At 48.9% G+C, this 18,770-nt stretch overlaps 2 protein-coding genes across 3 annotated transcripts; one reads left to right on the forward strand and one right to left on the reverse strand.

The window, feature by feature from the left end:
- Positions 1 to 2,397: 2,397 nt before the first annotated feature.
- ZP4 (zona pellucida glycoprotein 4) lies at positions 2,398 to 6,874 on the reverse strand. The gene is made up of 12 exons (XM_032191160.1): positions 6,676 to 6,874; positions 6,241 to 6,362; positions 6,060 to 6,162; positions 5,578 to 5,733; positions 5,020 to 5,207; positions 4,756 to 4,853; positions 4,290 to 4,420; positions 3,903 to 4,092; positions 3,684 to 3,831; positions 3,022 to 3,100; positions 2,603 to 2,719; positions 2,398 to 2,528 (listed from the first exon to the last, which is right to left on the reverse strand). The coding sequence occupies exons 1-12, from the start codon at positions 6,872 to 6,874 to the stop codon at positions 2,398 to 2,400; spliced, it is 1,662 nt and encodes a 553-aa protein (XP_032047051.1).
- Positions 6,875 to 10,708: 3,834 nt separating this feature from the next.
- LOC116491444 (cytochrome P450 2C4-like) lies at positions 10,709 to 16,330 on the forward strand. Of its 2 annotated transcripts, XM_032191396.1 has the most exons (9): positions 10,709 to 10,888; positions 11,216 to 11,378; positions 11,873 to 12,022; positions 12,425 to 12,585; positions 12,830 to 13,006; positions 13,532 to 13,673; positions 14,108 to 14,295; positions 15,488 to 15,629; positions 16,149 to 16,330. In XM_032191396.1, the coding sequence occupies exons 1-9, from the start codon at positions 10,709 to 10,711 to the stop codon at positions 16,328 to 16,330; spliced, it is 1,485 nt and encodes a 494-aa protein (XP_032047287.1). The 2 variants fall into 2 exon arrangements, with proteins under 2 accessions (XP_032047287.1, XP_032047288.1); XM_032191397.1 differs by lacking the exon at positions 12,830 to 13,006.
- The last annotated feature ends 2,440 nt before the right edge of the window (positions 16,331 to 18,770 follow it).

Genomic DNA, 18,770 nt, shown 5'->3' on the forward strand with positions numbered 1-18,770 from the left:
CTCTTATTAAAGGGATAAGAGATTTACTGCCCTTAATTGTAATGTAATTGGAAGTCAAACAATTGCTGTTTAAAACCCCTTCCAATCCATTCTTCCCTGTGAACGGAAGATTTGAGACACTGGCAGGAGTGGGTCAGTTTCACCAAGCTTAGCCTTTCAGTAGCAGGTGCTTCCCTTTGCTCACCCAGATCAACTGGAGCCCCTGAAGTTCTCAAAGCCAGAGCAGGATTCCTCCTGAGATGCAGAGTACCCCAGCCCCAGAAGGCTGGTCTGGTCCCAGTTCTAGTAGCAGGTGGTAACATGAGGCAAAGAGCTGCTGCTCACTGGAAAAACAGGTCACCCTTGCTCAGCACACCTACAGTTCACAGGTGAAGTTCATTGTGATTGTTGTTACTTATCTCAAAAACAAATATACAAACAGGTCCATGCTGACTCAGTTAGCACCCTAAAAAAAGGTGCTGCATATAATATTTCAGTTGTCCTTAGTTGTAGCTGCTGTTGTGAGACTTGGTTATTCACTGTATATCTTGCTAGCTTCACCCAGAGCTAGAAAGATTTATAACTTGATTATTCTGTGAATAGTCTGTATAACTCCATAAATACAGGGGGCTAAAAATCCTGCCTTAACTTACACCCTCCTTTATGTCTCCAGCTTTACAGAGGCCATGAGGAATGTGAATCAGTGCAGAACTGGACTTATTTTTTTTTAAGACAGTCATGGACTGGTATTTCCCCATTCCCCCACCCCATTCATTTATAATTTTTTTTAATAAGATAAACTAGCACTCTAATTACAGCATTATATGAAATATATTCATGTATTTTCAGAAATATTTATAACATGTAACATACTGTATAGTTCTCCACTCCAGGCTATGCTTGTATTACAATGTAATAAAAAGCACCACTTACAAAATAACCAGTTTCAGATGTTTTATTGGTGAACACCAATAAATAAATGCATGAATAAAAGCATGATCTTGGCCTCACCACAGCTGCAATGATGGAAGGAGTTTAGCAGCACTGACCCTATGCTCCATACCACATAGTTGTACAGCTGAACTAAAAGTGTTGTGGGTCACTGTAGGCATTGTTTTAGACCCCTTCAGATGAAGGAAAGCTGTTCTGTTCAGGAGGGTGGCACAGCCTGTGACTGAGACAAAGGCTGAGGACAAGCAGCCCTGAGGCCAGTCGGTGCGTGTTATCTCCATTCACAGTAAGCTAGAGAAGGTGCTGACACAAGAAATCACATGCACTTAAAGAAAGCAAATCAAGGAGAATAAGTGAGACCCAGCAAAGGAGAGGAAACACCTAGAGAGGAAAAAAGAAACAAAGCCTGAAGTGAAGTCTGAAGTCCCACCACTCTGAGTCAGTTCAGCAACCCATAGAGGGCAGAGTATTTAGGGAGGCGCTGCCCTCTCCTCAACCAACCACCCTGCACCTTATCATAAGCTTTCTGCACAAGTACTACATGCCTTACAGATGCATGGGAAGGCTCCAGTAGGAGCCCAGAACATGCTTGTAGATATCAGCTAGCACATGCAATTAAGAGCAGTGCAAGAGGACCCTGACTGGTGTACTGAAGAGGTGTGGCAAGCACTACTCATTCAATTGCCCAGATAATTAACATTACAGGCTGCCAAACACTGATCATGAGGCACATTATGAGTTCATGCACTGCTTTGCCAGACAGAGCTCCACCTGTACCAAAACCATTTAACTGCAAGAGGCACTCCCTAAAGGAGGAAGGTATTGGACCTATCCCCAGCTGATGATTTCTCCAGCCTGTGATACCACCCACTCACTCCCACAAAACTTAAAGGAGAATATCATCTGCTCTTGTCCTAACTAGAGTCAGGAAAAGAAGTCAGGACTAAGAGCATTTACTGTCCTGTCCTAGATATACCAGGAGAGATCAGTTCTGCTGAAAAAAGACAGCTTAAACTTAGTGATAGTCCTCCCTATAGCCATACAGCTGCTCTATATGCCCCCCAAAAGACAGTGCACATGCAGAATCTGCTTTGCATTAGTTTCATAGCAGTCATGCTCAGTGTTTGAGAGGAACCAAGATAAGCACTTTGGTAAGTACTTCTAAAGGCTAGCTTAGCCACTGACAAACACAGACCCCACCCAGCATCGCTCCTGGTTCAGCCTGCAGCTTCCCAGGGCACAACAGGGGCTCCTTCTTGACAAGGAGAGAGTTAGCACCAATTCCAGAGCTGAACAGCCAGAAAGTGAGATGCATTTATCTCAAGAGCATTTGGAAAGCTCTTGCAAGAATCATTTTTGTCTTGCAAAAAAAAAAAGTTACATCCAGGGCTTACCCCTGTTCCACTTCTCATGACCCAGGCCAAGCAGAAGGAGGTACCCACAGACACAGACTGTTTGGGAGCCACTTTATTGCAGTGCATTGACTTCATGTGCTACAGGCACCTTCCTCCACCTCAGCACAGCAGCCACTACCACCACCACAGTTGCCACAGCAGCAAAGCCAAGAGCCCAGGGGGCTGCAGCAAGCACAGCTGCTCCTGTAGGGGAAACAAAGCTCTGGTTAAGAGAGAAAACAGCCCTCTTACCCAGCCTGGCTGTGCTGCATACTTACTGAGGCTATCCACAGCAGCTTCTTGTCTTAGCTCATTCTGGAGGAAAATAACAGGGCCTTTGCTGGAAACATGGGAAGCACCATCCTGGATGTTGTGGTCAGCACTCCTCTTACCCCCTGTGGAATAGCAGGAAAGTCTTAGGTGACAAGATGACTAAACTATGAAGGTCAGCACACTTTGTCCAGCTCACCTTCTCACCACATGGCCAAGCCTTCCACATGAGTCAGAACAGAGTTAACAGGCTGAAGACCCCGTATCTTTTTGGCACGAGGGCAAGAGCCCTTCCTCAGTGGAAGGGATCAGGAAGGGCCTGTCAAGCTGTACCAGGGATCCAGCCCATTGCTGGGCTCCTACTAGCTGGGAGCCTAGACCCCTGCTGCCCCTCTGGATGGGGATGCAGTAAGGCTAGGACACTTACTGGCTCCAGCAGGACAAGCGGTGGTGCAAGACTCCTGCGCAGACCGGTGGCACACTGAGGCACTGCAGTGCAGGTACACCTAGAAAGGGGACATAGCCTTGAATCACCCAGTATCTGTGGGCAGATATCTCAGTGTGGTACATTGATCTGATCAGCGGCTAAACACCCACATACCACTCACTCACCCAGCAGGACAGGGAGAGAAGTAGAAGAGCAGAACCAAGAAAGCTTGTGGCTTAAGAGGAAAAAGTTTAATAAGTGGAGGAAGTGGGAGCAGAGAAAACAAAAACTAAATGACAGGTGATACAAAGGCAATTCCTCACACACCCCTTCCCACAGCAGGAGGGAAGTCCAGCCAGTGTCTGAGCAGTAGACTAATCAGAAAAATCCCTGCAGTTTTCATTCCTGAGTATGTTGTCATGTAGTATTGAATATCCCTTTGGCTGATTGGGTCAGCTACATGAGCTGACCTCCCTGCTTCTAGGCTACTCCATATCTGCTTGGTTGGATTTGGTGAACATCACCTAAGTACTATGGAGTTAGATTCAGTCCAGATATCTCCCAGGTACCAAAAGGACAAGAAGAGTCTCAGACATGAATGAGTTTATTGTTCACATATTACTTGCTGAGGAAGGAGCTAAGCAACCAATACACCATCTTACCAGTCCAGAGAGCATCTCTTGGGAAATGGAGTCCACAAAGGTGAATGTGTAGAGGGTGAAACGCTGGTAATGCGATGGGAACTGTAGTCCTGAGGCAATACTCAGAGGCACCAGCTGTGTTTGATAGTTGTCCCCTGCATAAGGGCACCTAAGAAAGGGGCCAGAAATTTAAGTGCATATCACTCCCCTGATCCCCAAAGCTATTTACAATACACTTACCCATCCACCAACACAGGCCACTGCATCTGTTGGTGGGGATTGATACTTGGAGTGGCCCAGCAGTGGTGCAGGACCAGAACCAGCTCAGGGTCTGTTCTCTGAAGGATCCTAACTTCAACATAAACAGGGTCTCTCAGAGCCTTCACAACAGGATAGTCACTGTCAGTGTAGTAGGAACCATAGCTTTTATCTGGGAGAGAAGAAACAAGTCATTTTAGAGCACAAATAATCAGACAGAGCATGTCCTTCATAGTTATATCATTAAGTCCCTAGTGGGGCAGGGGAAAAGCAGTACCCATTAGGTACACCCATTAAGAGACCCTTAACACCCAGTGAAGACCAGAGTCCCACCCCAAGAAGCTAGAGCAAGTAGCATGGACCTCATACCTGAAGCAACACGCAGCTCCAAGGACAGAGGACCCGGCTGGGACACGGCAGGGAGTGGTGGCAGTGTGAAGACCTGAACGCTCAGGGGGATGAAGCTCCCAGTGATCCAGTAACTACAGCGGACATGTAGCCTGGTAGAACAGGAACACCCCAAGTCAAGCAAGTTCACTCTGATGCTGAGTATCTACCTTTCTCCAAGGCTGCAACCTAATGATCTCCTTAAGTTAGTTATAGTCCCAGTCTCCCCTCCAACACTTCCTTTTACCTACTAGAAGTTCCCTGGAGTTCAGATTGCAATCTGTAGCATCACTGATCAGCAACAGCTTTACTCCTCTGATTAGAGAATCAGGGACACGCCAGTCCCTACCCTACACCAGTGTCCCTGTTGTGAGCTCAGAACTTGCAACAAGCAAGAACGCCTCCAGGAAGGCTGCACATAGCAGCAGTCCCAGCTCCAGAGTATTACCTGAAAGTGCTGTCCCTAGTGACAGAGCCAAGGCTCCCAGTCTTCACATCCCTGGATGCCACCAACTCATTCTCATACACAGCGTGGTCTCCAGTGACCTGCAACAACAGACCAGGCACTGTGGCTGCAGTAAAGCCAGGCTGCAGAACGGTGTTTGGCCTCCAGAAGCCTGTAGGGTGCCCACTAAATAGCCAAAGCCACATCAGGCTTCTCCAGGTCTATGTGGAGCTCGCAGTCCTGCCTGGTGACAGCTGCAGCTCTTACCTGAAAAGTAGTGCCACAGGCAGAAAGTGGGAACTGGTACACAACAAAGGCACTGTTCTTCACTACAGGGGTGCAGCCAGCACTTGGCCCACTGGCCAGACGCACAGAGTCCAGGATAACAGGTGGCAGGGTCACATCCCGAGAGACAGCAATGGAGAACCGGCCATCTGGTGTGCAGTGAGCTGTCACTGGAGGAAAACAGTCAGCTTTGAGTTCAGGGACAAACAGCCCTACGCATCACAGCAGAGACAAGAGCAGCAAGTCCTGCAGGTCCTCCTGCCTCTAAGCCCCAGAGCACACACTGAGCACAACAACGTGCAACTGCAGCCAGCTCTATAGACTTGTGCCCCACAGTAACACTGATCCTGGCCCTAAAGCCAGCTCTGTTGCAATAATCAAAGTGACTGGACACTTCCATGAGGCAGTATCCCTTGACAGCCAAAACCACAACCCTAAGCCACCTGTGGGCCTGCTATGCACCAACCCTGCTCTGCCAAGGAAAGGAAGCTTCCCAGCCAGCAGCTCCTCCAGGAGGGGAGAACAGGGGCCTACACTTACCTGTGTTGCCATAGTAGCAAGTCTTCACCCTGTCCCTGGGGTTGTAACAACAGCCCCGTGCTTCACAGTCTCCCTGGCTGACAGGGGAGGAGGCACAGGGCAGCCGGTCCTGGCTGCGGACAGCAGAGCAGACGCTGCTGCTTGGGGCATCCAGGGCTGCAAGAGGTAGCATAAGTTTTCAGAAAGCACAGGAACAGTAGGGGTATGTGTGTGTGTGTGACAAAAACAGAGAGGACAGTGGTGTAAGTTGTCCTGATGACTCTGCATATAAATCAAGGGAAGTTTCATGGACTCAGGTGAGAGTCAAACACACGGCCCAGAGCTGGCTGAGGCACAAGTGCCCAGCAAGCTGGGCTCCTGCATCCACATCCTTCCCCAGGGAGTCTCCTGGGCAGCCATGAGCTCCCCTTCCCAATCCCAGGCTGACTTGGAGCAGCCACTAGGCACAGGCAGGGTTTCCTAAGGAGCTGTCAGAGTCTTACCAGGAAGGTCCACAGGGCACCTGAGCAGCTTCTCTTCCTGAAGAACCCTCTGCCCGGTTGCACCTGTGCCTTCAAGCCCCACAATCATGAGGTAGTTGCCATCCTGGGGGAGAACCACACCAGTCAGGGCAGCCAGAGCAGCAGTAAGCACAGCCCCAGCAGGGTCCCTGGGGTCACTCACCCATTCAAAGACATAGCAGCTGGTGTAGGAGACTGACACTTTCCTGGAGCCGTCTGGAGCCCCCGAAACCCAGAGCCCACAGCCAGAGTCATTGTGCAGGGCATGTGCCTTCCCCTCAGTGTCTAGAGGAAAAGCAGACAGCAGCAGGGGCTTCAGCATGCCACACCAAAAACAGGGACCTGCAACAACCCCAACTTTCTGTAGGAAACAGGGTCCCAACCAGCAGAGGGACACAAGGGAACCCAGCAGCCAGGGCCACCTAAACCTTGCCCATGAGGGCTGGGTCTTATAATCAGCTCCCAAGTCACACACAAAGCACTGAAGCTGTTAGCACTTCACATCAGAGCCAGCCCTTTTCTTCTCATTCCAGCCATACCTCTGCACTGTGTAAAGACAGCAGCAGCCAGAAGGCCCCTTGACATCGCCCTCACTTACCCCAAGCGGTCAGCACAAAGGAAACATTCCCTTCCCAGCCCACGGGTAAGGTGAGCTGCAAGCTATCTGGACCACAAGCCAGCAGGCCAGGTTCATCAAGAAAGCTACCCTGAGCCCCCACAACCAAAGCAAAGGGACCAAGCAACCCCCAGAAGAACAGAGCTCCACACACAGGCCTAGCCTGCCCTACAACACCCATCCTGCTCTCCTGCTGAGGACCATGAAGCACCTGCTCCTACTCTGGCCTTTTAAGTTGTGGAGCCAGCTGGGACCACCAATTCCTGGCGTGTCCAGGTGGACCCAGCCCAGCAGTTTAACACCTTCTATTGCTCTCACCTGGCTCTGAATTGGTCACAGGCTGTTTGCATCCCTTCCAGCAAACCAACAGGTAGGAGCTGAGCTTATGTCAAGAGATGTGTTTGTGTTCATATCACACAGCTGAGAGTGGCTCATCCATGCAATTTACTCTGGAGCCTCGGAAGAGCCTTCAAACTCCTTTTCTGACCCTGAGTTCTTCCCATCACCAGAAGAATCCAGGAGATGTACCTTCTTTTCCCCATGGACCCTACTGCTGCTTTGATTACTTATTACACCACACAAGTGCAAAAAGCCAAGTGTCAATGCTCTTTTTCTCTTTTAAAGGTGCCACTGCTTCAAATGCTAGACACAGGGTGCTAACATGTAAGCACAGAACAATGCTCCACATGAAACCTCCGGAAAACTAGGAAGCTCAGGGAGCTTTGCACAAGCAAAAAGAGGCGATGCCCTTGAATACTCCCAACTCCGGACTTCAGCCTTGTTTGCAGTGCAGCTTGTGTGGGGATAGCTGCAGGACTGTTCCAGGGCAGGCTGTTGGGTGACAGGCCCATACACACTGTGGGACACTGATCCTCAGAAGCTGACTGGTTTCCTTTGGGAAGCCTAAAATGGCCCAGAAATACAGATAAGGGTGAACCTCCATGATCCCAGGAAACATTTTGCCTGCCAGTACCCACTGCCTGCCCATAACTGCAATGCATCTCACACCCTCGCACATACAGTCTTTCCCTTGCAACATGTCAGCCCTTCTGCTCTCGGACTAAATACTGCTCCACAAAGCACAAGACCTTCTCAGCAGTTTTGCACAGCTGGGATTGATGGAATGGATCCTGACAGGCTGCCTGCTTTTGAGCAGTGCTCATGAACTACGTGTGCTCTCCCCAGCACCTCCTGGGCACTGGGCAGCCATGGTGGAGAGGCCACTGGGGAAAACATTTGGACTTTAACAGGGAGGGAAGCTTCAACCTCAGCTAGCACCCTTTTCCACAAAAGGCTGGTCCAGATAATCTTTCAAAGTCCCTTCTAATGTGGACTGCTGTATAAGCCTGTGATCTCTGTAGAAACTGATGTCATACGGAGAAGTGTGCCAAGAAACTTTTGCCCAAGTCTCACAGCCACTGTGAACACCTGAATGGTGTACTTGACTGGATTACTTGCTGATAATTAGGATAATGAAAACAAATAAATAAAGTACTTTGGAGTTAAAGAGACAGTTTTCATTAAATTTTAACTCGCCAATAGTTTGTTTACGCTGATAGGAAAAATATTTACAGGTACTTGAAGAAAACTCTATTTGAAAAAACACCTGGAGTGCTGTAGACTCACCACAGCAATACCTGTGCTGAGAACAGTTTCAGTTAAGTTCCCTTCCCCAGTTTTGGCTCCCCAAAAGCGAGCCTTTGGACCTTTGGGACTCTAGTGCCAGTTGATGGAGGGGCGTACAGCACTGCCACATCCCCTCAGCTTGAGATGCCAAACCCCAGATATGATCTCCTCACCTCCACACTAAATAAAAGACTGTCCACCCAACCTCTTGGAAGATGAGAGCCAAGGCTACAGCCTGCAGCATTGTGCAGAACAGCTGTGCACAGAGGTGTACCACAGTGGACACACTGTCCCCAGAAGCCAAAAGGCATCTGCAGACACCAGGGATGACATCAGAATATCAAAAACTAGCTTGAACTTATTAGCAATAATCAGATACCAGTCTATAAGAAGTGAAATGAGTTTAAAAAAAGAAAAACAAGTAAAGATAAAAATATAAAAATATTTGAGAAAGATAAGCAAATTATTGCACCTATGTTAGAGTGCAAGGATGACTTCAATACCCATAGGTAAGCTATTGAAATTTTTGCAGGGGGTGGAGACCTTCACTAGCATATCTGAGTGAAGGCAAAACTCACATGAATGTGCTGCTGCGCCGCAAACCCAGCACACTCCGACCAAGCATCCAGTTCACCCAGGCCCTCAGCTAATTCCCACCAAGTCACCCATCCCCTAACCTCGTTGGATGAGATCTGTCAGCTTGCAAGAGTCACAGATTTTCTGGGCAGCCTGTTCCACTATACAACCACCTTCATCATGAGGAATTTCTTCCTTAGATCTACTCTAAATCTTTTAATTTAAAACCATTACCTCTTGTACTACTGCTGCACACCCTGGTAAAGAGTTTCTCTCCATCTCGTTTGTGAACCTCCTTTAAGTACTGGAAGGTCACTATACGGTGTCCCTGGAACCTTCTCTACTTTAGGTTAAATGACCCCAAATCTTCCTAGGAGAGGTGCTCCAGCCCTCTGATCATCCCCGTGGCTCTCCTCTGGTCCCACTCCAACAGGTCCATGTCTCCCTTGCGCTGGAGCCCCCAGGGCTGGACGCAGTACTCCATTGGGGGAGTCATGAGTGCAGAATAGAGAGGGAGAATTGCCTCCCTTGACCTATTGGCCACATTTCCTGAGACAGCCCAGGAGATGACTGGATTTCTGTGCTGCAAGTGCACACTGCCAGCTCACATCGAGATTTTCATACACCAGTACCTGCAAGTCATTCTCCAAAGGGCTGTTCTCATCCTGTTCACCACTCTGGTGTTTGTAATTGCCCCAGCCCAGGCGCAGGACCTTGCACTTGGCCTTGTTGAACTTCCCGAGATTTACATGGGCCCACCTCTCAATGTCAGTGTCCCTCTGGATGGCATCCCTTCCCTCTAGAGTTTCCACTGCACCACTCAGCTGGCATCAGCCACAGACTTGCTGAGGGTGCACCCATCAAACATTAACAAAAGAAGAACTTGTTTTGATGATGCCGTGTTCCAGAAGTAGGTTGGGTGGGCATTTTTGTCTTTGCAACTGCAAACTATTTCTCAGTTTGCACTAACCTTTACTCAGTCTCTCACAAGTTCAGCTCTTTCTCAGCCTGGGAACCCATTCCCTAGAAGCCCTCTCAAGTTCTTGATTACTCTCTTCTCTACCTCCTCATCTCCCTCTTTCTCTCCTTTACAAAAGCTTGAAGAGGTCAGAGTCTCAAGGTTCCTTTTCATACGTCTCTCTTCTAGTAGGCCCATTGTGTCTATCACCATGCCCGGAGACCTTTCTGCCTGTGCTAGGTGAATATTTTATACCTTCCTCTCTTGTGAGGCCATATCATCCCCTAGGGAGAGAAACTGAGGCACTTGCTTTGCTCACAAGACAACACATCCGTGTGTTCAGCACACTGCCTGCAGTGTGACCTCCCCTGCTAGCACCAGGAAGCCTTCAGGAACAAGCAGGGATGGCTGTCCCCACTGAGAACTAACGCAAACAATGCTGAAGAATGGGAAACCCACACGGCACCGAGGTACGCGGAAGGTGCTCTCATAACAGCAAATTTCTGGGAGCACCTCAAGTGGAATGCCCAGCCCATACTATTATGTCCGTAACAATGAAGCTTAAGTGAAACAAATCAAGTCTTACAAGCACATTTTTAACTTAATCTCTGTTGGCCTCTGCAGTTGCTTGAGAGGAGGTGTGTCGTTATTGACCAATTAACTTTGGAGAAGTTCAGTCCTGGTTTCGCAACACGGCAGTCTCAAATGATTGACTAGTAACATTGGATAACTCAGCCACGTGATCAAAAACGTGATGTTGACCTAACAGAGCAGAGCACTTCAGTATATAAGCTCAGGCTTGAGCAGCCCGACTTGATTCCTCCTGAGCCTCTCAAGCTCTCCTCCACTTGGAAAATGGAGCTGCTGGGGGCAGCAACTGTTGTTCTCCTGGTTTGTGTTGTTTGCCTGCTCAACTTCGCAAGATGGAAAATCAGGTCTGGAAAGGGGAAGATGCCTCCAGGACCAGCTCCTCTTCCCATCCTAGGGAATCTGCTGCAGGTGAAACCAAAGGACTTAGCCAAAACCCTTGAGAAGGTAAGGACTCTCTTTTTCCCCTCGGTTTCTTCTCGGGGTGAGAAGTGTGTGTGCTCTGTGCATGGGGACAACATGTGGCTATAGCCTGATGACTGCCAACCCCGGAGGAGCAGAAAAGCCATGGGGATCTCAGCTGTCGTCGTCCCCTCTCCCCCACGCTCTCACCCTTGCTTAGGATCTGATGGCTGACTGACATTTGCCATGAGAGGACCAGATCTTAACCCTGTTGGTCTGTGAGGCTGCACTGCCCGCAGAACAATGCAGCAGTGTGGTCACTTTTCAACTCCTCCTCTCTACATGGCCGTGTTCTCTCTTGCATTTTGACAGCTCAGCGAAGAGTATGGGCCAGTTTTCACAGTGCACCTGGGCTCTGATCCAGTGGTGGTGCTGTGTGGACATGACGTGGTAAAAGAAGCCTTGATTGATCGTGGGGATGAGTTTGCTGCCAGAGGAAGGATGCCACTGGGAGACCGGGCTAACGAAGGATTAGGTATGTTCACTGACTGAGCTCCTCCTGATGCTAAGGGAAGGGCTGAGGACAAGTGTGGCAGGGTATGCATGGGGCATGCCATGCACAAGGACATGAGTGACATGGGGGGGGTCCCACCTGGAGAACAGCAGGCAGGGCAGCCCGCAACTGCTGGCTTCCACCACCCAAAGAGGATTTCTAAGAAATGGGGCTCGATTTATCTCACTGATGCACAGTGGAAAGGCAAGCAGCAGCAGCCTCAGGCTGCAGCACAGGAAGTTCTGTGTGGATGTGAGGGATGAATTGTTCGCAAGGAGGTTGGGGATGTGCTGGAGAAGGCCAAAAGCAGACAGCTGGACTACGGGACCTCCAGAGGTTGTCTCCAGACCACAGTACTCTGTGATGCTATGTCATTGCTATTTACAGGGTTAGCATTCACTGTCATCATGAGTCTCCATTTATCTTACATCCAGCGCACCAAAGTCAGGTCTTCGCTCTTTCTCCTTCCTCTGCAGGCATTATTTTCAGCAACAACGAGGGGTGGCTACATGTCCGTCGGTTTGCTCTCACCACTCTGCGCAACTTTGGGATGGGGAAGAGGAGCATTGAAGAGAGGATCCAAGAGGAAACCGAGCACTTGCTTGAAGAGCTCAGAAAAACAGAGAGTATAGTCTATTTTTAATATAGTTTATTTAAAAAAAAAAAAAAAAAAGAAAAAAAGACTGCATTTAGGGAGCCCACGTCCTTAAGCATAAGCTGTGGAGTCTCCATCCTTAGAAGTATTCAGAAGTTGTCAGGACATGGTCCTGGGCAAATGGTTCTAGAAGGGGCTGGACAAGATGATTTCCAGAGGTTTGCCAACCATTTTGTGATTCTGCGAATTGATGTTCCCATGCATTTGGTCTTTGCAACAGCTGCCCCTTGTTACAAAGCACTGTAAGTTTCCACTAACCTGTGAGTTTCCACTAACCATCAGAGGTCAGGTTACCCACAGTAGCTGTAAGTTTTTAGGTTTTGCCTTTTTTTGTGATTTTTTTTAATGGCTTATAACTTTTCTGAACTCACAGAAATGCCCTTCGACCCAACATTTATGCTGAGCTGCACCGTCTCCAATGTCATATGCTCCGTTATCTTTGGGAAACGATATGACTATAAAGACAAGAAGTTCCTGTCTCTGATGAACAACATGAACAACATCTTTGAGATGCTCAGCTCCCGCTGGGGACAGGTACCTTCAGCAACTATTTCACAGTGGTGACATTCTCCCAGGGGAGCAGGAGGCTTCCCTCCCAATGAAGTCTCACTTCAACCTTCAAACCAGGACCCATCAATGTTCTGCTGCTCAAGAGCAAGAAACACCCTTGCAAATGCAGCTGGTTTTGCCAACTAAGTGCAGCTTCTCCCTAGTCCTAACCACTCTTTTTCTCCACCTCTGGGATTCCTACTAAGACCTCCTCTTTCTTTCCTTCCAGCTATACCAGATGTTCCCAGAGATCCTGGATTACTTCCCTGGCCCACACAACAGAATATTCAAAGAAATTGATGCTGTAAAAGCCTTTGTAGCAGAGGAAGTGAAGACACACCAAGCCTACCTGGATCCCAGCTCTCCTCAGGATTTCATTGACTGCTTTCTCAGCAAAATGCAGGAGGTAAGGAGAGAGCATACAGTCCCAGCTCATCCCCAAACACCCTTTCCTTTCCTAACTAATACAAATATTGGGATATCCCCTTGTGAGGGCTGAACACAAGCAACTGTCTGTGCAAGTGGAAAGGCACTGACAACACCCCTGATGTTGCCTGTGCTGCAGCTTACAGCTGGTGGTCTGCACCCTCCATGTTCATTACCCACAGCTGCTTGGACACCAAGACCTACAACTGCTTGCACCAAAACACAGGGGTGTTTGCAGGCTGGTCTTGCAGCTCTTGCAATGGAAAGCAGTTGGCACAGCAAGGGCAAGCAGACGGCTATATACCTAACATACAGTGTGCAGTTTCAAAGAAGGCTGCTCTGGGGTCTTGCTTACTGCACAGAGATAGCATTGAAATGTCCTACATGGCTGCCGCACCTTATCAGAGAAATGCAACAGTTCTGGGTGGAAAGCAGGGCCCACGGTGACACAAGAAAGGGCCCTTTTCTCAGTTCAACTAGAGAAATAACCCAGCCTTTTCTCTAGGAAAAAGACAATCCCAATTCCAGCTTCCACTTGAAGAACCTGATAACCACAGCCTTTGACTTGTTTATTGGTGGAACTGAGACGACTAGCACCACCTTAAGATATGGGTTTCTGCTTCTTCTCAAATACCCACAGATACAAGGTACCAGTCTATGATCTCTTCTCCTCTAGCCATTCCCTTGGGCTGGACACAGATCTAATGCTACTGCCTTTTCAACTTTTCTTCTCTCATATTCTACCTAAATGGGCAAAGTCCTTGTATGCTCATACCCCTCAAGGGCCATTACACATCCCTCAGCTTCACTGGCCATCAACAGCAAATGCACCCCCTCATCAGCAAGGGATTTGGCTGTGTCCACATCTTTCTCTCTTGCTACTCCTATTTAGCCAAGTTTGTTATAAGGGCATTGTTTGCACAGGCTGCAGTGGAGTTGCTTTCCAGACAACACCAAAATCAATATAAATGCTCCCATCATTTGCTAGCAAATCCATGAGGTTTGTGGACAGCTTAGGACAAGCTGTTTGGGTGGGTTTGGCTTTATTCACCCATCTTATGGTTTGTGCTTCTCTTGACAGAGAAAGTTCAAGAAGAGATTGACCGGGTTGTAGGACGATCACGAAGACCTTGTGTGGCTGACCGGACCCAGATGCCCTACACAGATGCAGTGGCCCATGAAATCCAGCGCTTTATCACCCTCATCCCCTTGAGCGTCCCTCATGCTGTGACCAAAGACATCTACTTCAGAGAGCATTTCATTCCCAAGGTTAGTGGGCAAGCTCCCTCAAGTCCAGCAACAAGGTGGCAGCATGCTTGCTCTCAGGCTGTCGGTTACACGCCAGAAGCTAGAAATGCTGTGACCTGACCATGTCATCACCTGGGCCTTCATAGAGTTTTCCTCAGATCCACAGGCTGCTGTAGCATACCTGTAATTCCTTGTTGCTGTCCCCTGGGCTGAGACTGGAACACTAGGTCTGCCCAACACCTCTGCTCACTTGCTCTGTGGGTTGACCTATCAGTAGAAACATGCTGAGCTCACAAATAGAACAGAGCAGTGTCTCCTCACAAAGGCAGCAAAGCTGGGGAACTGCTCACTGCCATCTGGGGGAGCCTGGCATCTCCTTGGAGGCAGAGTCAGTCTGTGATTATTGAGAGTAGAGACCCCAAGGCAAAATGTGATGGACACTGTATTTACATTCAGATGAATGAACAGAACCTGTTTGCCCTGTTCTTACACAATTACTGAGGCAATCCTTGTTGGCCACTCCCAGAGGCAGCCTGATAGGCTAGGGCAGCCCATGGCCTGGTTTGGCCTGGACCACTGCAGTGATGCTCATGTTACTTCCCATCTTCTGAGGGACCACAAACACTGGGGGAACAGCAACATGGGGCCTGTTGGCGTCACGATTTTCATCTGTCACTGTAAAATCAAGACAGCACCCAGGGAACTAGCAGAGTCCAGCTTCTAGCAGAGTGCTCTTTTGTCATCACTTCTGGATCATTTATCCTGTTCCCCAGTCAGGGGCTGCTCAGAAAGTAAGAAGAAAGAGGATGGAGGCAGGAAAAAAATTGTCAGAAGGGAAGAGAGCTACAATCTTGTGTGCTTTTGCTTTTCAGGGCTCACAGAAAAGAAGGAACATTGTACATCTACAAGTTCATTATAGTGAAACACCAAGAAAGAAGAATTAGGTGGGGTGTCCCCAAACAACCAGAGAAAGGAGAGGATAAATGGGCTGAAACAGAAAGGGAACACAGGAGGGGCAGCCAGAACAACTGTCTATGCTGTAACATCTAGCAGGGCCTCCCTAAATGTGCCTCTCCAAAGGGAGAGTCCCCAAAGGGCCGCTGAAGGCTCTGGGAGGATTGCACTAGTCAGCTCAGCCTTAACTTGACAGGCAGTGGGGTTAAGTGACCTAAGTCACCTCCCCTTCACTTCTGCTCTTCTTGTCTTACTGCAGGGCACCACAATCTTCCCCGTCCTCAGTTCTGTGCTGTATAACAGCAAGGAGTTCCCAAACCCACATGAGTTTAATCCTGGACATTTCTTGAACGAGAACGGCACCTTTAGGAAGAGTGAACTCTTCATGCCCTTCTCAGCAGGTAACACACAGGCTTCCTCTCCCAGGAGCTGCTGTCCTCCCCTGGGGGAACCACCATGCTTTTTCCCATAGCACCTGCTCCCCGTGTGGTCCTGCCACTACTTCCCTGGGGCTCGCTGCTCTCTGTGTACCTACTCTCTGCTGTTCCTTCCCACCCACATCAGCCCTCTCTTTTGGGGGCTTTTTAGAACTCCTACTGGGAGGTGCCACTCTTTCTGGGCACCTTTAAGTAGGCTACTCGCAACCACTCACCTACCAACAGCCCCAGCCCTCCTCTTTCTCACCCACGCTGTGTCACCTCACTCTCTCGACCTCTCCACGTGATGCCTCCTCCCTCCACTCTCCAGGCTTCTCCTGTTCTTCGTTCACACACCCAGTCAGTCACCTCCCTGCTGCTATTTACTAGCTTTATTTACTAGCTGCACCTAGTAAACAAAGCTGCATAGCACGTAGGCCTAGCACAAACTCCAACCCACACAGCAGCACCTGCTCAGCAGCTATTTGTTGTCTTTACTTCCAGGGAAGCGAATATGCCCTGGAGAGGGCCTGGCACGCATGGAGATATTCTTGTTCCTGACCACCATCTTGCAGAACTTCACCTTGAAGGCTGTCCTCAAGCCTGAGGAGCTCAGCATAACCCCTACGCTGAGTGGATTAGGAAATGTTCCTCCCTTTTACCAGCTCTGTGCTCTTCCCCGCTGAAGGGCACGAAACCTCTGTGCAGGTGTTCCCTAGCCCATCTAGTCTTCTATATCTCTACGCCTCTACTAAATCCAATGACAGGAGTATTGGCTCACCTACACAACACCTCCAGGAAGATAGCTCCCAGAGTCCCAGGCTCTTCAAACCACTGACACTGTGTGTGCTCACTGAGTGCAGAAGTCCCACTGAACAGCCAAATTGCTTACAAACAGGGCTCCTGCGGCTGCCCACGACCTGCAGCACGTGTCCCACTGAGGGCAGCATGCTCTGCTGATGGACAGTATGGTACGTGTACATTAACAGCCCAATAAAGAAAAATCTATTTATGAGGCCTTGAGCTGCTGCTTTCTTTGGGTTGGGGCAGTCCCCGCAGCCACTGCTCCACTGCAGAGCAGGTCACAGCACCTGTGGCCACGGCGCTGCCAGAAGAGCTGACCTTCCCAGGGCGAAAACCCCTGCCTGCTTCACCACCAGATTCCTGCTGCTGCCTGCAAGGAACCCTGCCAGCCCTGCAGCCTGCAGAAGAACAGCGGCAGCATCCCTCCTGGATGACAGCACTCCTCCATTCACAGGCTGAAGCTCTGGCTACTTTCAGTGCTGTGCCCCTTTGGTGGGACCTCTGTCTCCGCCTGGGTGCCCCTCTCATTCCTAGGGTACTCCATGGCCCAGCCTTTCCACAGGCGGGGAGCATCTTCCCTACGGCTCCTCTTTCTTCCCAAAGCATTTTCCAACACAACCCTGCCTGTCACCGTGGCCACCCAGCATCCTCGCATGAATCAAGATGGGGCTGCAGAGGAGACCATTTCTCTGAATGGTGTCTCTTACTGAAATCATAGGAGAATAAGCATTCCTACTTCACCTCCTGGCTGAAATACCTGTTGTAGGGGCACAGAGAAAATAGTGTGAGTGAGACACCACTGTGGGTAAGGATTAGCCGAGAACTAAGGGAAATTGCCATCCCTGGGGCTAAAGTCAGCAGCTGGAACTTCACTCCCTCCAGTTTTCTTGGGCTTATCACTTCACCTCATTTACAGTCTAGTCTCCTTCTGTCAAATGAAAACAAGGGTTCATTCATGTTTTCCCAAGCAGTTGTGAGGAGCTCAAGAACCTGAATGTGGGGATTCCAGCAAACACTCTACTTGTCCACTCTACTGTCACTACAAGGATTTAGATGTTCTTTATTAAAATAAACTAAATTCAGGAGAACAGCAAGACCACCTCTCCCACAGCACTTTGTTACTTCCAAAATGAGGGGAATCTCATTTTGCTTCCATATCTCAGAGGCATAATTCCAAACGGGTTCTTTCGCCATGCAGTCTCTTTGTCCTGTTCTCTAGAATTTCCTGTATGCACAAAGAGAAAACTCTTGTTCATGAAATGCAGCTGTGTAGCCCCTAGTGTCCAGGAAAAGGATTGTGTCTGTTATTTCTGGTTCCAGCCACAATTTGGTGCTTTTCTCTCAGTGAAAGGGAGGATGATTTTCATAAACGTATTCCACCACAGGTGGCTCTCTTCTGGGCTTATTCATCCTTGAGGGCTTTGCCTGTGCTTGGATGTCTGGTCTGAAGTGTTTTTGTTGATCTCCATTTACGTAGACGTTTGTCGTCTCCTCCATCATGGTCAGATAAAAGTCCTAGAAGCAAAATATTATTTCTGCGATGGCTGTAACAAAATACTCAGGCTAGAGAGAATACAGTGCATGAGAATTCCTGCCTTTCTTTGGAAATGTTTGGCAGTATTTTGAAGAAAATGTATTTGCTCATATTTCAGGTTCATTCCTCCCTCCATTTTTGCCCATGCAGGATGCAGCTGGAATACCTGTGTACTCTAAAAACAATGGCACTCTATTGCTGGCCCCTCATCTGAGATTGCACCAGACAGACATACAGCTAGAAACAGCAGTAGTGTAGGAGCCACAGGCAAGCATGGGGAGAGAGCTTTCCATGAAGTCTCTATTATTTGTCTAGGGCTACCCTTAAAGCCAGTCCTTTGTTTAGTAACTCACTCGGAAGCCTGTGTGCTACAGTAAGAATCAGTTAACAGATGACTTACATCTGGAGGTCTGGGAGGAGATCGTTCATATTCATGTTCTTCCTGTATCTCAGGACAGCCACTTCTCTGAAGAGGTGAGCAGAAAGAGTGACAAACACCACCTATCTACAATTCACCAACAACAGTTCAAGAAGTACAGAGCAGGGAAAAAATGTCCTGTTACCAAAGTGCTCAGAACTCAGAACATACTCGGGGCCGAAATAACCACATGGAATAATATCTAACAATCTAAGCTGGACGTCAAAATGATTTTTCATCTGGGACAATTACACGGGCCACTTGATGTGAGCCCATGGGAATTACCTTGTAGCAGTGAACCCTTGATGCCCAAGAATCGCCTTCACTACATCATCCTAAACCCACCTGGTCCCCTTTAATATAGGGGAAA

Source organism: Aythya fuligula, chromosome 7 (genome assembly GCF_009819795.1).
Source record: "Aythya fuligula isolate bAytFul2 chromosome 7, bAytFul2.pri, whole genome shotgun sequence".
Taxonomy (NCBI): domain Eukaryota; kingdom Metazoa; phylum Chordata; class Aves; order Anseriformes; family Anatidae; genus Aythya; species Aythya fuligula.

What these genes read in the sequence shown, in the direction of transcription:
- LOC116491444 (XM_032191396.1), top strand. Translation starts at nt 10,709, where the DNA reads ATGGAGCTGCTGGGGGCAGCAACTGTTGTTCTCCTGGTTTGTGTTGTT. An exon ending in TAGCCAAAACCCTTGAGAAG is followed by an intron (nt 10,889 to 11,215) that starts GTAAGGACTCTC and finishes GCATTTTGACAG; the next exon opens with CTCAGCGAAGAGTATGGGCC. An exon ending in GAGAGCATTTCATTCCCAAG is followed by an intron (nt 14,296 to 15,487) that starts GTTAGTGGGCAA and finishes GTCTTACTGCAG; the next exon opens with GGCACCACAATCTTCCCCGT.
- ZP4 (XM_032191160.1), bottom strand. Translation starts at nt 6,874, where the DNA reads ATGGGTGTTGTAGGGCAGGCTAGGCCTGTGTGTGGAGCTCTGTTCTTC. An exon ending in CTTTGTGCTGACCGCTTGGG is followed by an intron (nt 6,363 to 6,675) that starts GTAAGTGAGGGC and finishes CTTTTCCTCTAG; the next exon opens with ACACTGAGGGGAAGGCACAT. An exon ending in TTGCTACTATGGCAACACAG is followed by an intron (nt 5,208 to 5,577) that starts GTAAGTGTAGGC and finishes GTTTTCCTCCAG; the next exon opens with TGACAGCTCACTGCACACCA.